The sequence below is a fragment of the Amblyraja radiata genome, chromosome 14 (assembly GCF_010909765.2).
Source record: "Amblyraja radiata isolate CabotCenter1 chromosome 14, sAmbRad1.1.pri, whole genome shotgun sequence".
NCBI classification, from domain to species: domain Eukaryota; kingdom Metazoa; phylum Chordata; class Chondrichthyes; order Rajiformes; family Rajidae; genus Amblyraja; species Amblyraja radiata.
Genome location: NC_045969.1, coordinates 22,888,921 through 22,907,758, shown reverse-complemented (window position 1 = coordinate 22,907,758; position 18,838 = coordinate 22,888,921). Strand labels below are relative to the sequence as shown.

General features: G+C 45.9%; 1 protein-coding gene across 4 annotated transcripts in view; it reads right to left on the bottom strand.

Annotated features, from left to right (window-relative positions):
• The window catches only part of mid1 (midline 1), a 290,576-nt gene that overhangs the window by 101,398 nt on the left and 170,340 nt on the right, over positions 1-18,838 (bottom strand). For all 4 annotated transcript variants that reach the window (XM_033032775.1, XM_033032776.1, XM_033032774.1 and 1 more), the window contains exon 2: positions 17,062-17,777. In XM_033032775.1, coding sequence (XP_032888666.1) covers positions 17,062-17,721 — 660 coding nt within the window. In that variant the 5' untranslated portion in view covers positions 17,722-17,777. The remainder of the gene's footprint in view (positions 1-17,061; positions 17,778-18,838) is intronic.

Sequence of the window (18,838 nt, the reverse complement as noted above, 5' to 3'; positions counted from 1 at the left end):
AATAAGGGGCAGGCCATTTTGTACTAAAATCAGAAGGAATTGTTTCCACATAGAAGGTGATGAATACTCTCCACAGGAGGGTTTGTACAATCAGACATTGAATGTTTTGAAAATGGCAATCGTTAGCTTTCTCAATATTATTGGAAACACGAGAAATAGGAAGAAAGTAGGATAAAGGTGTTGAAGTAGAAGATCAGCCGTGAGCTTATTGAATGATGGAGCAGTTTGAAGAGATTGAGTGTCCTACTCCTGTTCATTCTTCGTATGTTCTTGTCTAGATTTCCATTCAACTTGGGAATGTTTTCTTTGCGTCTCAGATTATTGGCGAGTTGAGCTAAGGCTCTGTTCTTTTATTTAAAGAAGAAAAATAATTGGCAAGTATTGATTACACGTTCAAGTAACAGGCTGCACCAAATTGGCATGCATTAGCAAACAGAGAAATGTTATTCCTTAGTTGGAACCTCTAAAAGGAGTCTGCTGAATGAAGGATGTAAGGTAATAAGGGAATATAAGGTAATAAAGTAACGCCTCAGAATTTGATGCCATCGTATTAAGGCAAACAAAGATAAACATCTACTCAGCAAGCTCTTAAACTGCAGACATTGCATGGGTGTAACACCCTTTCAATTCAGTTCTCAATTTAGGATTTACCATTATTTGGCTACTTTTGCTATTGATTTGCCGTTAACTTAGCTGCCAAGGTATACTGCAGAAGGACATCAGTGGTTCAACAAGGCAGCTCACTGTCACTTTCTCAAATACTGTTAGGATATGGGCAATAAATTATAATTATGCCCTTATCAGAGATGCCCAAATCTCAAGAAGTGAATAAATTAAAAAAACAAAATGCAAAATGTAAGCTTGGGTAGCTTACAACTAAATATTACTAGACCAAGTGCAGACCCGTTGGGTCTGGTCCCCAAACGTGCCCGAGTATGGGGGGGGGGGGTAGGGTGGAGTGGGCGGACGTGATGCTGCGTACGCCGTTGAGATGCTGCATACGCTGTTGAGACGCTGCGTACGCCGTCGAGACGCTGCATATGCCCTTCAAGACGCTGCATACGCCCTTGAAGGGGGGGGGGGGGGGGTGTACTTCAGTATGATCCCATTATTTCCCCTCCTTTGTAGTCATCTCCCAAGACCCCATTTCCTTGTTATCCCTCCCTCTTTCTCCCTTCCCTTCCACCAACATCCCTTCCTCTGGCTTTACATTTCACTTCTCTCCTTATCTAACACCCTTTTGACCCTTTTCACCTCAAGCCTTTGTCATCTACTCAACCAATCTGCAAATCCAACCCCCTTCATCTATGTTTAAGAAGTAACTGCAGATGCTGGAAAATCGAAGGTAGACAAAAATGCTGGAGAAACTCAGCGGATGAGGCAGCATCTATGGAGCGAAGGAAATAGGCAACATTTTGGGTCAGAAGAAGGGTTTTGACCCCCATTTCCTTTGCTCCATAGATGCTGCCTCACCCTCTGAGCTTCTCCAGCATTTTTGTCTACCCCCTTCATCTATATCCACCTACACTTGCTCGGCTTTGTCTTTGGCCCACCCACACCTCATTTTCCAGCTTTCTATCCCCTGCTTCAATCAGTCTGAAGAAGAGTTCTCATCTGAAATGTCATCTGTCCATTCCTTTCCCAGATGCTGCCTGACCTGCTGAGTTCCTCCATCACTTTGTGATTTGCTTAATAAATAAAAGCAGTCTGGTTTCCCCATCTGCACTGAAAACTATCACAAACCCCAAATCTTACAGAATTCTGTGGTTGGTTATAGTCCGTTACTATGGTGTTGGGATTGTTGAGTTGTGTATACAATCAAATTCCTCCCCTTCTCCACAATCCATCTTCTGAATGAGATAGTAACCTGGTGCCCTCCTTGATCTCCCAGGTCTTCATCAAAAGAATCATGATTGTGTTCTGGGGAACAGCAGGAAAGTTCCCCCCAGAGATCTAACCAACATGCCTCATCAACCTGCTCTAATAAAAGGAATTACGTGACCATTGTTAGCTTGATGCCTGTGGGATCTTGCTTTGCTGAAACTGCTCTTTATGTTTTCCTACATTAGAGCAATGACTTCACTGTACAAGGTATTTGATTTGCCGAAGTACCTTGGGATGTCTCAGAGTTATGAATGGTGCTGTGGTAATTTAGGTCTTTCTCTTTAACAGCCATCAAAAATCTCCCTGCACCCTTGAGAAATGTTTCAACGTGGCCAAACATACTGAAGCACTTTACATTTATCTGACTGATGTGCAGTTTCTGGATATAAATAGAAACACTATCAAATCTGGTAAAGTGCAAGGGGAAAAAATGAGCAGTGTTTCAGTGGCGCACTAATGCACTGGATTAATTTTTCATAATTTTGTACGTTTATTGATGCTCCTATTTATCTCAGCCTGATGCCTGGACCCAAAGGATTTGGTTAACAAAACAGAGCTCTATCCATCAATGTCCAAGTGGTAGCAAAACTCATTCAAATCAATGGGATGAAGTTTACCTGTACTACACCACTGACCCTTTCACCCGATTAGGTGGTGAAACAGACTGGCAGTCTGCTGCTACTGAGGATGTAGTTGTGGGTAGAACAGTGGCACTGGTAGTGGAAATGCTGCCTCACAGCTCCAGTAACCCAGGCTCAATCTTGATCTGGGGTGCTGTCTGTGTGGGGTTTGCATGCTCTTCCTTGTGACTGCATGTGCTTTCCCCAGATACTCTGGTTTCCTTCTATATCCCAAAGGCACATTGGTTGGGTAATTGACCACTGTATATTGTCCAAGCATGTCTTGGTGAGCAGTAGAGTCTGGGGGGGGGGGGGGGGGGGGGGGGGTGGAATGTGGAAAGAACAAAAAAAGGTTAATGTAGGTTTAGTGTAATGGGTGCTTGATGCGTGGAGCTAAAATATCTCATCATGCGCCTGTAACTCTATCACATAAATGCAAGAGTTACCCAAATGTAGAGTTATGCCACTGATATTCTGAAGACAGGTCTCAACCCGAAACATCACCCATTCATTCTCTCCAGAGGTGCTGCCTGGCCCGCCGAGTTACTCCAGCATTTTTCATCTATCTTCGGTGTAAACCAGCATTCCCTCCTACACGATATTCTGCATGGCATGTGGGACCCTCGGCAATCACTCACAGCTGTGTTTATACATGCCTTTCCACAGAAGATGACATGCATTTATTTACAGGGAAAAAGCACAGAGGACTTAAAAAGCTGCCAAAGATTACATTCGGCTTTTACAGGAAATGAACCTTGTTGTCCACCCTAATATTCATTACGTTTATCTTGGGCCTGACTTCCTCTTCCACAAAAGTAAATGTTGTGGTATGTTCGCACATTTCCTCCCTACAGTCCTGATCAGTGCTCACCATGTGTTTAAAACTGCTGGCCATTGGTCATGTGACACTCTACAGGATCTTTCATCATGTTGAACAGGCCATATGGATGCCAGTTGTTGAAGTGAATCATCGAGTCATACAGCATGAAACACGTGCTATAGCGCATGGAGTCCATGTGATCATCAAGCACCCACTTCCACTTATCTGACAATCGACTCTCTCAACACAACACCACCAACTCCCTAGGTGACGTTTCGGGTTGTGACCTTTCTTCAGACCTGAAACATCAACTATTTCTTTTCTCCAGAGATGCTGCCTGGCTCGCTGAATTACTCCAGCATTTTGTGTCTATCTTCGCTGTAAACCAGCATCTGCATGTAGTTCCTTCCTCCATCAACTCCCTACCTGCTCCACCATTCGTCTACACGCTATGGCCAATTTACAGTGGCCAGTTAACACTTTGCAATGTTGGAGGGAACCAGACCACTTGGAAGTATCAGGGACACGGGGATTGAGTAAATTCCACTGATCAGGGTCAGGATCAAACCCAGATTAGTGAAACAGTGAGGCAACAGCTGAAACAAGGAACTGCAGATGCTGGTTTACACAAAAGGACACAAAGTGCTGGAGTAACTCAGGGGGTCAAGCAGCATCTTCAGAGAACATGAATGCTAGAGATTCTTCTTCAGTCTGAAGGGTCCCGACCTGAAACATCAACTATCTGCGTTCTCCAGAGATGCTGCTTGACCTGCTGAGTTACTCCAGCATTTTGTGCCCTAGTTGTACCATCCTCTAGTCCTGTATTTTCTACAGTAGAGACGATTGCTCCACTCACCACCTGAGAGGCAGCACCTAAAAATACCTGCAGTTAACACTGCCTGAATGCTTATCCTAGCACAGATAATTAACCACCAACTCCATTCCATATTTCCATATTTCAAGCAAGATACAGCACCAAAAAATCCTCTTCTTTTCTCTGGAACATTATAACATTATGTATCGGTTTTCAATTAGTTCTCTCTGCTTGAGCCAACCTTTTCAAAATGTAAATAGAGATAAGCTTTGAAATTGGCATTATCCCCGACTTGGAGGAACACAAAATGCTTCATTAGTTAGTGCTGGCCGAGGCTCAAGTCATTCTTTAACAGACCATTGCAGGATTGAGAGATTGAAAAGCATGTCAATGATATGTCACGTTTAATTAAAAGCTGGTGTTTTCCATTTAAAAACGTGTATTGGGGGATTCACTTACAAAACCCCACTGCCCCTAGAGTTTGGAAGGTAACAGCATTGTCAGGAGTATACTTCTATCAGAATACATTTGTGGAAAATCTCCAAATTTACTATGGTTTCACCACATGCAGGAATATTGAATGGAAACAGGACTTGGTGAGATATTCGGTAGTTCACTCAGCATCCAGGCTAATGGAAGTATACTTGGGATTTCTGACAATGTTTCTGGTTATGATGAAATGTTAAGAGATGAAGTAAGTTTTAAACAGGAGAAGAAATTTAAGAAGGAACTGCAGATGCGGGAAAATCAAAGGTAGACAAAAATGCTGGAGAAACTCAGCGGGTAAGGCAGCATCTATGGAACGAATGAAATGGGCAACATTTTGGGCCAAAACCCTTCTTCAGACATTCAGAAATTAAATGTTCATAAAGATGGCAGTGGGTAAGGCAGCATGAAAAGTAAGTACACAAAAAGGTGGAGTGAGGAGAACCTAAAAGACAAAAAGGGATGATGGTGCAAGGTAAGGAGATGGTCCCCATCCTATTTAGCTTGTCTCTGGACCAGCTGAAGACCCATCATATCTCCAGCTTTTACCCATTATGTCGTATCACTGATGGGGCCGAGTCAGAGTACAGAAGAGAGATCGACCGACTGGCCAAATGGTGCCAGCACAATAACTTGGCCCTCAACAGCAGCAAAACCAAGGAACTGATTGTGGACTTTGGAAGGAGTAGGATGGGGACCCACAGTCCCGTTTATATCAACGGGTCGATGGTGAAAAGGTTCAAGAGCTTCAAATTCCTGGGAGTGTACGTCTCTGAAGATCTCTCCTGGTCCGAGAACACTGATGCAATTATAAAGCACATCAGTGCTTCTACTTCCTGAGAAGATTACGGAGAGTCCGAAAGTCAAGGAGGACTCTCTCTAACTTCTACAGGTGCACAGTAGAGAGCATGCTGACCGGTTGCATCGTGGCTTGGTTCGGCAACTTGAGCGCCCAGGAGCGGAAATGTTGACAAAAAGTTGTAAACACTGCCCAGTCCATCATCGACTCTGACCTCCCTACCATCGAGGGGATCTATCGCAGTCGCTGCCTCAAAAGGGCTGGCAGCATCATCAAGGACCCACACCATCCTGGCCACCCACTCATCTGCCCCTTCAGGTAGAAGGTACAGGAGCCTGAAAACTGCAACTTCCAGGTTCAGAAATAGCTGCTTCCCCACAGCCATCAGGCTATTAAACTCAACTCAAACAAAACTCTGACCATTAATAGACCATTATCTGTTTATTTGCACTTTATCTGTTTATTTATTCATGTGTGTATATATTTATATAATGGTATATGGACACACTGATCTGTTCTGTATTCATGCCTTCTATATTCTGTTGTACTGAAGCAAAGCAAGAATTTCATTGTCCTATCTGGGACACATGACAATAAACTCTTGAATATTGAACTTCTGGCTGAACACGGCAATGAATGGGTCAGCCTTGGCTTTAACACTCATACACTAATCCCGCTTTAGAACTAATCCTCTTTAAATTGTCTTTAGCACTAATGAGTTCTGCCCTCATAGGCCTGGGAGAGCCAGGAGCAGTAACAAGGACATCCCAGTAAAGGATAGTGTGAGATGGAACTGCAAATGCTGGTTTAAACCAAATATAGGCACAAAAAACTCAGCGCGTCAGACAGCATCTCTGGAGAAAAGGAATAGGTGACGTTTTGGATAGAGACCCTTCTTCAGACCCTCAAATTAAAGGATAGGATGTAGATGGAGTTGGAATGCAGATGGATAGAAAATGACAGGGACAAGATAATAGCAAGAGAAGGTGAAGGGGAGGTTTAATAAAATTATTCAAAATTGTGAAGCATTTTAATAATTATGGAGAATTTGTTTCCACTGGCAGAGTGAACAGAAATTACAAAGTCAAGTTAAATGGAGAACATATTTTGTGCAAGGCGTTATGATCTGGAGACTCTGCCTGAAAGAACAATGGGAGCAGCTGCAAAGTAACTTACAAAAGGGAATTGGATGAACATTTGAAAGATTTAAAAAAAAATGACAGCTATCTGGAGCTGGTCAACTATTTCAAAAGAACCAAAACAGACCCGATGGTCCCCAACACGCTGGATAATTCTCATGGAGATTTTCTGAGGTAATGATGAGCAAGATTCCATGTTATTGTCTGTCATCCTTGCTCATGAAAATCTCTTGCAGTATTTCATGCTTCAATAAACAAAGCACAGGCAGCTTTACTTATTAAATAAATCTTTTCACACTGCCTTCAGGAGAGGCCATACTGTAATTTTTTTTTCAAACCGCGGCCACGTGCAGTCGGCAAGACTGCAGGAGGGAGGGTCATGAACTCATCACATTTCAAGTCCATCAAAGCTTCACTCTCGGTGGCCTGGGAACAGATGGTTTTAATGTGCAGATGTCCAGGGGGAGAATGAGTGTGGGAAAGGAAAAGAAACAGAGCCTGTTCTGTGTTAGAATGTGTGTATATTATGGAACAGAATGAGGATATTCAGCCCATTAGCGTAGAGCAGGGTGTACTGTCATTTCCATTTCTGTTTTACAAAGCCTTAAAGTATTTTTCTTCCAATGCCATCCAATTCCCTTTGGAGGCCTTGAACAACTTAATTTCTACCCCATCTGCAGACAGTGAGTTTAACATCATAAGATTTCCTTCATATCTTTGATCAAAATGTTAAATCTGTTTCCTGGTTCTTGAATCTGCAGTTGATGGAAATAGTTTTTGCCGATTCCTCTAATAGGAACAGCTCCCCACTATCGCATTGCCTAAATCAAAATTGACACCAATGGTTCAATGGTAATGTATTGTTCCAATGGTGGGTTTCTGGCCGAGGGTTGTGGAGATAGATCATCAGATGTATTTAAGGTGGAGATAGATAAATATCTGAATGATCAAAGAGATGAGAGATATGGGGAACTAATGCAGATGGGGAGTTGAGGCCAGCCATGATCATACTAAATGGAGCGGCAGGTTTCAGGTGCCTGGTGTCCTACTCCTGCTCTTATTTTCAAATGGTGCCTGGGCCTTAGCCTCCTTGTCAGCTGCTTTGCCTCAAATCAAAGGGATCTTTGCTTAATGAATGGGATGGAGGGTTCTGGCATTCACAGCCACCACTCATGTACCCTGTCCGCATGTCATCCCAGAGTTCACAGGTGCTTTGTCCTCCCTGCACTCTGAGCAGTGGAATCCAAACTTGACCCTTTCACTCAAGAGGTGGGAATAATTCCACCTGAATGAAGTGTGGTCCAGCTGAGGATATGGGCTTTCTCTCTTCTTGCAAAAAGGATGAGCTATGGTCGGGCCTCCAGGGACATTAAATTTTTCATCAGCGCTGTTAGTCAGAACTGAAAATATGTCAATAATGAATGACCATGTAAAAATGTTTCCACTTATATATAAAAATATACCTCAGCTTCCTAAAAAGCTTTTTGTGCATCCTAACGTGGATCCTTCAGTTCAAATTTATCTGCCGCAGTACCTCACCTGTTACTGTTCAACTCCCTTACTTGCCGCGCACAATTAGACATAGAGCGAGGAAACAGGCCCTTCGGCCCACCGAGTCCATGCCGACCAGCGATCACCGTGTACACTTACACTATCCTACACATTAGGGATAATTTACAATTTTACTGAAGCCAATTAACCTACAACCCTGTACATCTTTGGAGTGTGGGAGGAAATCAGAGCACTCGGAGAAAAACACATGCAGTCACAGAGAGAATGTACAAACTTTGTACAGACGAACTCAGACAGGATCGAACCCAGTCTCTGGCACTGTGAGGAAGCAACTCTACCAGTGTGCTGCCCCTGTTACAAATTATTCATATTTATTTTCAATTCCCAATTATGCTCATCAAACTGAAATAAGAACAATTATGACAAATGTAGAGTGGTTCCAGTAATTAAGGGACAATAGTAGCAAGTGTGGCAGAGAAATGTGGGTTAGAGTTTGCTCTACAAATACGAGGCAAACTCTGCTGACCAATACAGATGGACACTTCATTGAGTCTTTCAGATGTTGACCGGGCCTTTGCAACCAGATGGAAGTATAGGTTGCCGCAGCAATATCTGAACAGGAACTGGGAGGTCTACTGCTGTTCTATTAATTCCTCACCAATCGAAAGAGATGATATGATCTATTCTGTTATTGCTTTCAGTGGGAACCTGACCAACAATGTGGATATTGGCTGCTGAGGTTTCTACCTAGCAACTGCACTGGATCTCATTATAGTATGATGCTGAAGTACATCATTAACTGCAATGTGAAGAAAACGGCAGATGCTAAAACACTGAAATAAAAACAAAACGAAAATGGTTGGAAATCTTCAACAGGTCAGCTGGTACCAGTGCAAAGCGAAATAGAATAAATGTTTCAGATCAGTGACCCCTTGTCAGAACGTCTGATGAAGAGTCTCAGACCTGAAGCGTTAACGGTTTATCTTTACACAGATGGTGTCTAATAATAATAATAATAATAATACATTTTATTTATGGGCGCCTTTCAAGAGTCTCAAGGACACCTTACAAAAATTTAGCAGGTAGAGGAAAAACATGTAAGGGGAATGAAATAAATAGTAGAGACATGACTAGTACACAAAGTAAAGACAGAATACAATTCAAAACACAATATGAGGCAATTAATGCACAGATGAAAAGGGAGGGGGACGTGGGGCTAAGGATAGGCAGAGGTGAAGAGATGGGTCTTGAGGCGGGACTGGAAGATGGTGAGGGACACGGAATTGCGGATCAGTTGGGGGAGGGAGTTCCAGAGCCTGGGAGCTGCCCTGGAGAAGGCTCTGTCCCTGCTGAGTTGTTTCCAGCATTTTCAGTTTTTATTAACAGTGGTATGCTTTTGCATTCACAAACAGCAGAAGAAAAGCCATTCATCTGTAATTGTGACTCTTTCTCCCTGCTGATGTTACATGATAAGCTGAATATCTCCAGCATTTTCTTTTTCGAAATGATGGCATTATTTGAAATTAACTGAAGAAAGACGGAAAATACAGAATACAGAGGTGGCTGGAAGAAAACACCTGAAATGGAACAAGCTGCTGGAGGAGGTAGTTGAGGCAGGTACTATTGCAATGTTTAAGAAGCATTTCGACATGTACATGGATAGGATAGGTATGGAGGGATATGGGCCGAACACGGGCAGGTAGAACAAGTGTAGATGGGGCATGTCAGGGCTGCCAACATTGGGTGAGAGTTGAGAGTCAGAAATTTTGAGGGAGTTCAGCGACCAAGCTCCCTCGGGGAGAGAAGGTGTGGGAGGGGGTTGTTCCCCCTCCTACGGTAGGGAGCTTTTGCATTTTTCAGCTTGAAATTTTGCAATCTGGTGCATGCTGTAGCAAGACTTTTAAATTACACTTGAATGCAAAATTTATGCTTCAAATTGGATTAGGTATGAATAAGGTTAGGCTAAATTACATTCCTAATTACATTCCACAGTAGAGCCAGGCTCTGATCAACAGGTGCAGCACATGAGAAACAGTGGGATAGGTACAGGTTTAGAGGAATATGGGTCAAATGCAGACAGGTGGAACTAGTGTAGATGGGACATGTTGGTCGATGTGGGCAAGTTGGGCTGAAAGGCCCGTTTCCACTGTAAAACTCTATGACATTCAAACTTGCTGACCAAAAAGAAAGAAGAAGAAAGGGAAGGTTTCCACAAAAGGATACAAATTTCTGGAGTAACTTAGCGGATCAGGCAGCACTCTGTCTAACTGCATTGGTGATGTACAGCATGTAAAAACCAGGAACTGCAGTTGCTAGTTTACAGGAAAGCACACAAAGCTCTGGAGTAACTCAATGTATCAGGCAGTATCCCTGAAGAACATGGATAGGTGACATTTCAGGTGTGGACCCTTCTTCAAACTGATGAAGGGTCCCGACCTGAGACATGACATATCCATGTTCTCCAGGGATGCTGCCTGACCCACTGAGTTACTCCAGAACTTTGTGTGCTTTATAAGAATATTGGTCAGAGCAGAGTGAAAAGAACAACGAGCGAAGCTGGGTGTTGAAGATGGGAGAGAAACATCCCGTACACTAGCACTATACTACACACTGGGGACAATGTACATTTTTTACCAAAGCCAATTATCCTACAGACCTGCACATCTTTGGAGTGTGGGAGAACGTACATACTCCGTAAAGACAGCATCCAGTCAGGATCGAACCCGGGTCTCTACGCTGTAAGGCAGCAACTCTGCCGCTGCACCACCGTGGCACCCTGTTTTTTTTCTTTCTTCTTTTCAGGAGAAAGGGAGAGTATTTCTCTGTGTTCTATGCTCCATCAGGACAACAGCAATACTAAATGCACCACACATCGCCTCTGATGCTGCTTAAGCCTGGTATTAATGCAACAATTACTGAAGCTCTATCGTTTAAGGCAGCTTTTACAACACCAAATAAGTTCTGCTGCTGCTGCTTCACTTCTTCTGGGAATTAAGATACTGAAAAAAATATTCATTCCATCTGGTCCACATCCTCACAGAGAAAATACTGGCTACACTTTGGCTCAATATTTACTCATGGTATGTTACATCCTCCAGCACTGTAAGAATTAAATCTTGAAAAATGTAACCACTGGGCTAATGACCAAGTTTCTTTTGATGCACTGGAGCTGATCGCTAAATGTGTCAAGGTTAATGTCCCTCTCAATCTGAGCAAACTTCCACTGAATTCCGAGGTTTCCATAAGTTATGGCTGCAAAAAAAGTCAAAATATAGAAACAAGGAACTGATTAATACACAAAAGGACACAGATTCTGGAGTGACTCAGCCCAGTTGAGCCCAGGCCAGGTTATGAATTACATTTCCACTGCACGCAAAAATTAGCACGGTCCTTATGTATCGCCACACGTAATGAGGCCGGTGATATCACAAATATATTTGCATCTTACTTTTCTCTTGGAAAGGAAGCAAAACTGTTTAAGATGCAAGCTGTAAGGCAGCATCCTCACGACATTCCTGTGGAAGGTCAAGCTTATGCATATTAATAGTGTGCGATGGGTTTAAGCCAATCAAATTGCTCGTTCTTTACGGTAAAAACCGCCGACAGAAAATTATTCTCATTGGTGAGTGTGGAGGAGATCTGGAAGCCTTCGGCGAATTGAATTGTTCGTGACTTTATTTATCTCTTATTATCTATTTATTTATTTATTTATTTTGAGCGTGAAAAATTCTGTGATCAGCGTGAGAGCGTGAGAATTGCGCGAATTGCGTGAGTCTCATGCTCAATGCGTGAGAGTTGGTAGCCCTGGGCATGTTGATGGGCGCGGGTAAGTTGGGGTAAAGGTCTGTTTCCACTCTGTGTGACTCTAAAGGCAATTGGCAAAAGGCTTTCGAGGGAGGGAGAGATAAGCAAGCATTAAGGCTGTAAGAAAGTGTGTTGGAGAGGGTAGGTGAAAGAGGAAGATATTTATTGGATATTCACAATGACATGGAAGAAAGCTACAGTCCATTGGATCCATACCAGCTTCCAGGAGACAAATTATTTTTATCCCATTCCCACTCTACAACGCATTCTCTCTTACACATGTCCCACAAGCACTTTTCTTTTTTTATGCCATTATCTTACATTTGGGTAATTTTACAGGAGCCGATTAACTTTCCAATTACTTATAGCATGTGGGTTTCAGTAGCAACGGCAGCATTTTTCTCTGCCCTCTGAAGATCATGGCTGGCTTTTGAAAGGGTCCTGGAATCACATGTAGACCTGTCCTAGCGAACCAGAAGAGTTTTCAGGTCAATTCAATAGTTTCATGGCCACCATGACTGAGTTTAGCTCTTCAATCCCATATTTATCAAGTACAGGTGCACAACCTTTTATCCGAAAGCCTTGGGACCAGACACTTTTCGTAATTCAGAATTTGTCGGTCTTCGGAATGGAATTTTTTTTGCGTAGATTGTAATGGCTGGCTCAGTGGTAGAGTGCTCGGCTCATATCCGCAAGGTCGCGAGTTTGCGCCTTGATCCCGGCAGTTACTCGGTCGCGAGTTTGCGTCTTCAATGTAGTTTTTTCTAGCAGGATAAATGTCTGTATGAAATGCAGTGTAGGAGAGGTGTACTGACTGTGTGGGCAGAACTTTGGAAGTGATTGCCCACCAGTCTAAAAAGCCGCTGTGTCTCCCTGTCCCTGGGATAGCAGGGGGCGATCAAACAGCACAATACCCCCCTCCCCCTCCAACTCCAGAGGAATCCGCTCCCCGATGGGCCGCTACGGCGACAAGTGGCAGTTTGCCCACAGCCCGAGCTGCGCCCCCTCATCCGCCACCCCAAGAACAAGACGTACCTTGCACACCATCAGCTTCTGCCCCTATGTGTTCCTCTGGATTTGGAGCGGGGCTGGGCTGGAGTTGCTGCTGGCTGTGGGTCTCTGGGATCTCCGTGCTTGCAGTGGGCCTGGGGGTCGGTGTCCCGTTGGTCCTGACGTCTCCGGCCACCCCCCTGGACTGGAGCTGAGACTGTGAACTGTACCGCCCTTGCCCCCTCCCTCTGCAACTGCAAACAACCCCACTCTCCTGCAAGGGCGGTACAGTTCCCGGAGGATGGCAGGTGGCCGGAGACGTCAGGGCCAACAGGAACCCGCTCCCCGATGGGCCCCTACGACGCCCCGAGCTGCGCCCCGTCATCCGCAACCCAGGTTCCTCTGTAGTTGGAGCGGGGCTGGGCTGGGCTGCTGTTGGCTGTGGGTCTCTGGGATCTCCGTGCTTGCAATGGGCCTGGGGGTCGGTGTCCTGATGAGGGGGCGCAGCTCGGGGAACGGCTTCTGGTCGTCCTGACGTCTCCGGCCAGTTTGCAGTTTTGCTCTGGAGTTAGAACGGGGCTGGGCTGCTGCTGGCTGTGGGTCTCTGGGATCTCTGTGCTTGCGGTGGGCCTGGGGGTCGGTGTCCCGTTGGTCCTGACGTCTCCGGTGACTGGCACGGTCCTGCTCAAAGATCCTATAGCGGAGCTATAAGATCTTTGGTCCTGCTGGCATCGCCGACTTGAAGACAGTGCAAAGCCCCCGCGCCGGTGCAATGAGCGGGGAGCTGGAGAGGGGAGGGAAGGGGTCACACACATGGCTGGGAAGCAGAGGGGTGTAGGTGGGGTGATACTGAAGCGAGCGACAATCTGCTGCTGCCTGCCCCGCTGAGTTAAAAAGTTCCCACGCAAGACTCACGAAACACTGTGTATCGTGAGTCTACCGTGGGAACTTTTTAACTCAGCGGGCAGGCAGCAGCACATTGTCAATTATTAACCCTCCCGCGCAATATACCCTCACCTTCTCTTATATGAATGGGGATTTAGTTCCCCTTTCTTCGAGGACCGACCGGAGGTTCCGCTGTCACCTCTGCGGGCCGCCCTCGGTGAACGTTTTCAAGGACCTTTCTTCAAGGACCGAAAAAAATGACCGCTATTCGGAGGTTTTCGTTATTTAGATCTTCGGATAAAAGGTTGTGCACCTGTATGTGCGATTCAATTCCCCCGTGTGATGGTGAGATTTGCTCAAATGACTCCCAATCAATAACACAGGCCTCTAGTTGTTAGTACGGTAACTTCAGAGCAATGCTAGCACACTGACTAACAGAGGGAAAGAGTGGAGCGTGCACAAAAGAGCATTACACAAGATGGTTAATAAAGGATAATGAGATCAATAAGAGGGAACTGGAAGAGAAACGTGGAGAGTGAGAGATGAGATAAGGAAGGTCGAGGAAGAAAGAAACAGAAGTAAATCAACTGGGTACAGGGGTAGGTTGGTCTGTTATTCATTATCATGTGTGTAAGACTGGAAAGACTAACATTTGTTAACAATTCTTGGATGCCTGTCAGATGATGATGATGAGCCTGCCTCTTGGGCAACAGCAGTCAGCAAGGGACTTCCATTGCACAATTTGATAGGCTACACACTGGTGGTAATAAGAACCTGGGAGCACACACACAACTCGGTCTTACTGGAAGGGAAGAATCAGGTAGGCAGCTGATTCATTCATGTTCTCTTGCCACATTTACCTCAGCCTTTGGTGCAGGAGAAGCAACCACAAAGGAAGAACATGTCTGGTGAAAGATCCATGTTTTTTTAAATATTAAGAACATCAATAGGTATTTGGATTTGTGTAGGGAAACCGAGCAGAGATAAAAGCTCAGCTGCGCTCATTGAATGGTGGAGTATGGCCAGCTTTGCTTTATTGATGTTTTTACATAACACTGATCATATTTATGAGTTTCTTCCTATGCGAAAAAAAACAGATTCTCTTGTTAAGTGCCACCAATGATGTTCCTCAAAAACAAGACAAGTTTGCAAAATGGGTGGCTGCAGACCCGTTTACATCTCTCTGGTCATTGCCCCCGCTGAGCTTGCTGAAAGATGTGCTGAGCAAGAATTGTTACCAACTCTGTAAACCCTCAGCCACAGGGGTCATAGACAACGGGTGAAACCACAGGTCATAACACTGGGGAATGTGGGAGAGTGATTAGAATGCAATAGCCACCACCACAGGTAGCAGTGGAGCAAAATGTATCAGCAACTGAGGGAAGCTGGACAAACACATGAGGGACTAAAACTGTACTGGGAGCGAAATAAAGAGTAAGTTGCCAATTCTGATTGGGTTCCATATTGAAGGTTTGACAGTGTGACGGTTTACCTCTGTAACCCCTGATCAGAAGCTCCTATGACTCAGACTCTGTCTCACATATGTCTTTGCCACACCCATCCCCTCACCCAGCCCTTCCTCCCCATTGTCCATTTTGCATTACGATTAAAACACAAAGTATTTGTGCTACACAACACACAAACACTGAAAAAATCCAAAGCCACAGTCAGCCAATGAGGCCCACTAATTGTTAGTTCCCAACATTTAGAAGGATGAGGGGACTCCTCATTGAAACTTACTGAATGGTGAAAGGCCTGGATAGAGTGAATGCGGAGAGAATGTTTCCACTAGTGGGAGAGTCAAGGACCAGAGGCCATAGGCTCAGAATAAAAGGATGTACCTTTAGAAGGGAGATGAGAAGTAATTTAATTAGTCAGAGGGTGGTGAATCTGTGGAATTAATTCCCGCAGACGTCTGTGGAGGCCGCCAATTAATATTTTTAAGGTGGAGATTGACACATTTTGGATTTGTATGGGTGTCAGGGGTTATGGGGCAAAGGCAGGAGAATGGAATTGAGAGGGAAAGATAGATAGCTATGATTGAATGGCAGAGTAGACTTGATGGGCTGAATTACCTTATTCTGCTCCTAGAACTTAAACTTATGAACATATATCCCCTCCACTAAGGCTCATCCCAAGATGGCCCCTATCTCGGAGAGCAACGACCTATTGCTGATCCCCCACGACACACCAGCGGACAATTATTCAGGCCACAATCCGGGATCCTGAAGAAGACAAAAGCCAATTGCTCAGACTCATCAATAGCCAGTGGCTATGACACATGAATTGCCCACTGCTGTCAATGACCAAGGCTGCGCCTCCCTACCAAATTATTTTGGCCCAGGAATTCCTGAGCTACCTGCTGGACCGACATCCCCAATGGAGACTGTGCATTCAGAAATCCACCAGGCACTGCAGACTGGGTACCACACGGTGGGCAATAAATAAGTCAGAAAAACTCGACCCATCATATTTCTCCAGAGATGCTGCCTGCCTCGCTGAGCTACTCCAGCACTTTGCGTCTATCTTTGGTATAAACAAGCAACTGCAGTTCTTGGTTTCTACTAATAAACGGTGGCAATGTTTACTTCACCAACATCCCACTAAATGCATCAATGAAGAGAAAGAGAACACGGCCCCTACAAGCATGCCCCCATGTACACGGGTGGTTACAACATCATCGGAAGAAGGGACAAGAACAAATGTAAATGCCAGGAACAGAGAACACAGCGATTAATTGCTCAATAATTCAAACAATACAAAAATCAATGTTAAAAGATAGAATGAGTGCGCAGCTGCTCAGTCAAGTAACAGTTAAATCCTGTGCTTTTTTAAAGATAGATTTAGGACAAATTCACCATTTTAGAATAACATGCACTGGGGGTGATATGTTTGTTGCCGATCGCACTGCCTACAAATCATGAATGTTTGTGTCTCGATAATCAGAATCAATCTGCATTTCTGACTGTCAGTTTCGGTGCGTTGTGAAAGGTTGGAATAAAATGGACGGAGTATTGTCAACTCAGGCATGTTTACATTTGCCTCACTCCTGATTTTTCCTTCAGGCCTTTGATGACTAAGGGAAGCTCCTTTGGTCAGCGACGTGCATTACATGTCAAGCCTGTGCTTGTGCAAAGCTGGTTGCCTCTACAGGAATGTGGCTGCACACTAACATCAGACTGCCTTTATACAGCGTCGTGGATGCCACGTGGTGTCTCCAAAGGATTAAGATCATGTCTGATGCATTCCTCCAGGCAGGAATACTCTCTCCCAGGACAGCCAGACCGAGCGGATCACATGCGACGTACCTTAATCTTGTCGAACCTGTCGGCCAGTGCTGCCACTTGGTGGTCTCGATGGCGCCCCACCAGCTTGCACAGGGCGCAGATCAGCTGCTCGTCCGTCATGCAGTACATGTTGACCTTCTCGCTCTCGTGCTCCAGGCACATGAGGCCACGGAGGTGCGAGTCGGGCACGGGCTCGATGAGGCGGTGGCCAGTGAATGGCTTCTTGCTGGGGTGAGTGGCCTTCAGGCAGCCGTCACAGTAGGAGACCTCGCAGGTGACGCACGTCTTCACGGCCGCCCGCGGCGGGTCCTGCTCGCAGAACTGGCAGGGGATGCGCTCTGCCGTCGTCATGGTGCTGCTGTCCAGGCTCTGCCCGCGGCGGGTCTCACCGGGCGAGTTGGGCCCGCTCACCGAGGCCTTCTGGAAGCGGTCGATGATATTCTGCAAGGTGACGTTGCGCTTCAGACCCTCTAAGCCGCGGTGGTTGAGGGCAATGACATAGCGACAAGTCGGGCACTGGAAGGCTGCGATGGATTCCACGCTCTCGTTGGACGCGCAGTGGGACACTAGGATGCGGTGGGCGCAGCTGAAGCACAGGCTGTGGGCACAGGGCAGAAGCAGTGGATCTTCGAAGAGCTCCAAACAGATAGGGCAGGTCAGTTCCGACTCCAGTGTTTCCATCTTCAGGCAAAGCAATCCGGTGTCGTCAGCGAAATCCAGGGAGGCTGGTGAGCTATCTGGAAAGGCAACACAGGATTCGATTAGACGGTCGCACGGGGAGGGGGAGGGAAGAGGGGGAGGGGCTCAGCTGAGGGAGGTTGTTGACTTACGCTGAAACAGTGACCCATTCCTCCCAGTAGTCCCACGGAACACGGTCACAAGCACTAGCCCAGCTTCAGTGCCTCCCCAGCGCCAGGCAGAGCGAGCCTCCCCTGATGCCCGTGCTCGGGACAGAGAAGCAGAGCGGGCATCGCCCCGGTGTCGGCCGGACGGGAGCCCCTACCCCGCTCTCCACTCGAGAACTGTTGGCACGCCTCGAGCAGACAGCCCAATCATGCGGAAGCTGCCCGTCTCCGCCACATGGTGCTGCAGGGCGACGAGGGAAGAGTGGGTGGGGGGGGGGAGGGGTACTCAGCTCCCCGCTCCCCAGATGCAACGGCCCCCACTGCCACCCGACCCAACAGCACAGTTGCTCTGAGGCCCCGTCCCACCACCGAACCTATTCACCTCTCCCACAACAAACGCTGTTTCATTTCGAGGGGGTTTCACGGGGTCATTAGCAGGAGATGGCTGCAATTTTTTTTTAAACTCCCGTCCGTGCAACTATCTCTGGGCTTCATTAACTGCAACTGACGAGGTTTAAAGCTGGAAACGGTGTTGGCAACAATTCATTGAGTGGATACATGACAACTCACAGGCAACCCGACTTTAAAAAAAGTACACTTTTGGATACGGTTTTATTTTTTCACCGACTGCAGTCATCCCTAGGACGAAGGTATGAAAGCTGCTTAGGGTTTAAAGGGTTGAATCGCTCATTAAAATCAGCATGGGGGTCAGGGATGAGGGACAGAGGTAGGGGGAGCTGTGAACGGCAGGACACTGAAGTGCCCGTTGCACATCAGAACATTTAACTGCGCCGACTCTTCATGTTGTTGTAGCCGGCTTATGACAGCACCAGCATGGTAACATATCCTTCAGTCGGGGTTCTCATCAATCACAATCATCTCCTCAACCAGGAGTGACAGTGGAACAGAAGCTGAAGGTGGGTTGAAGATGGAGATAGTGGAGGGGACCTGAC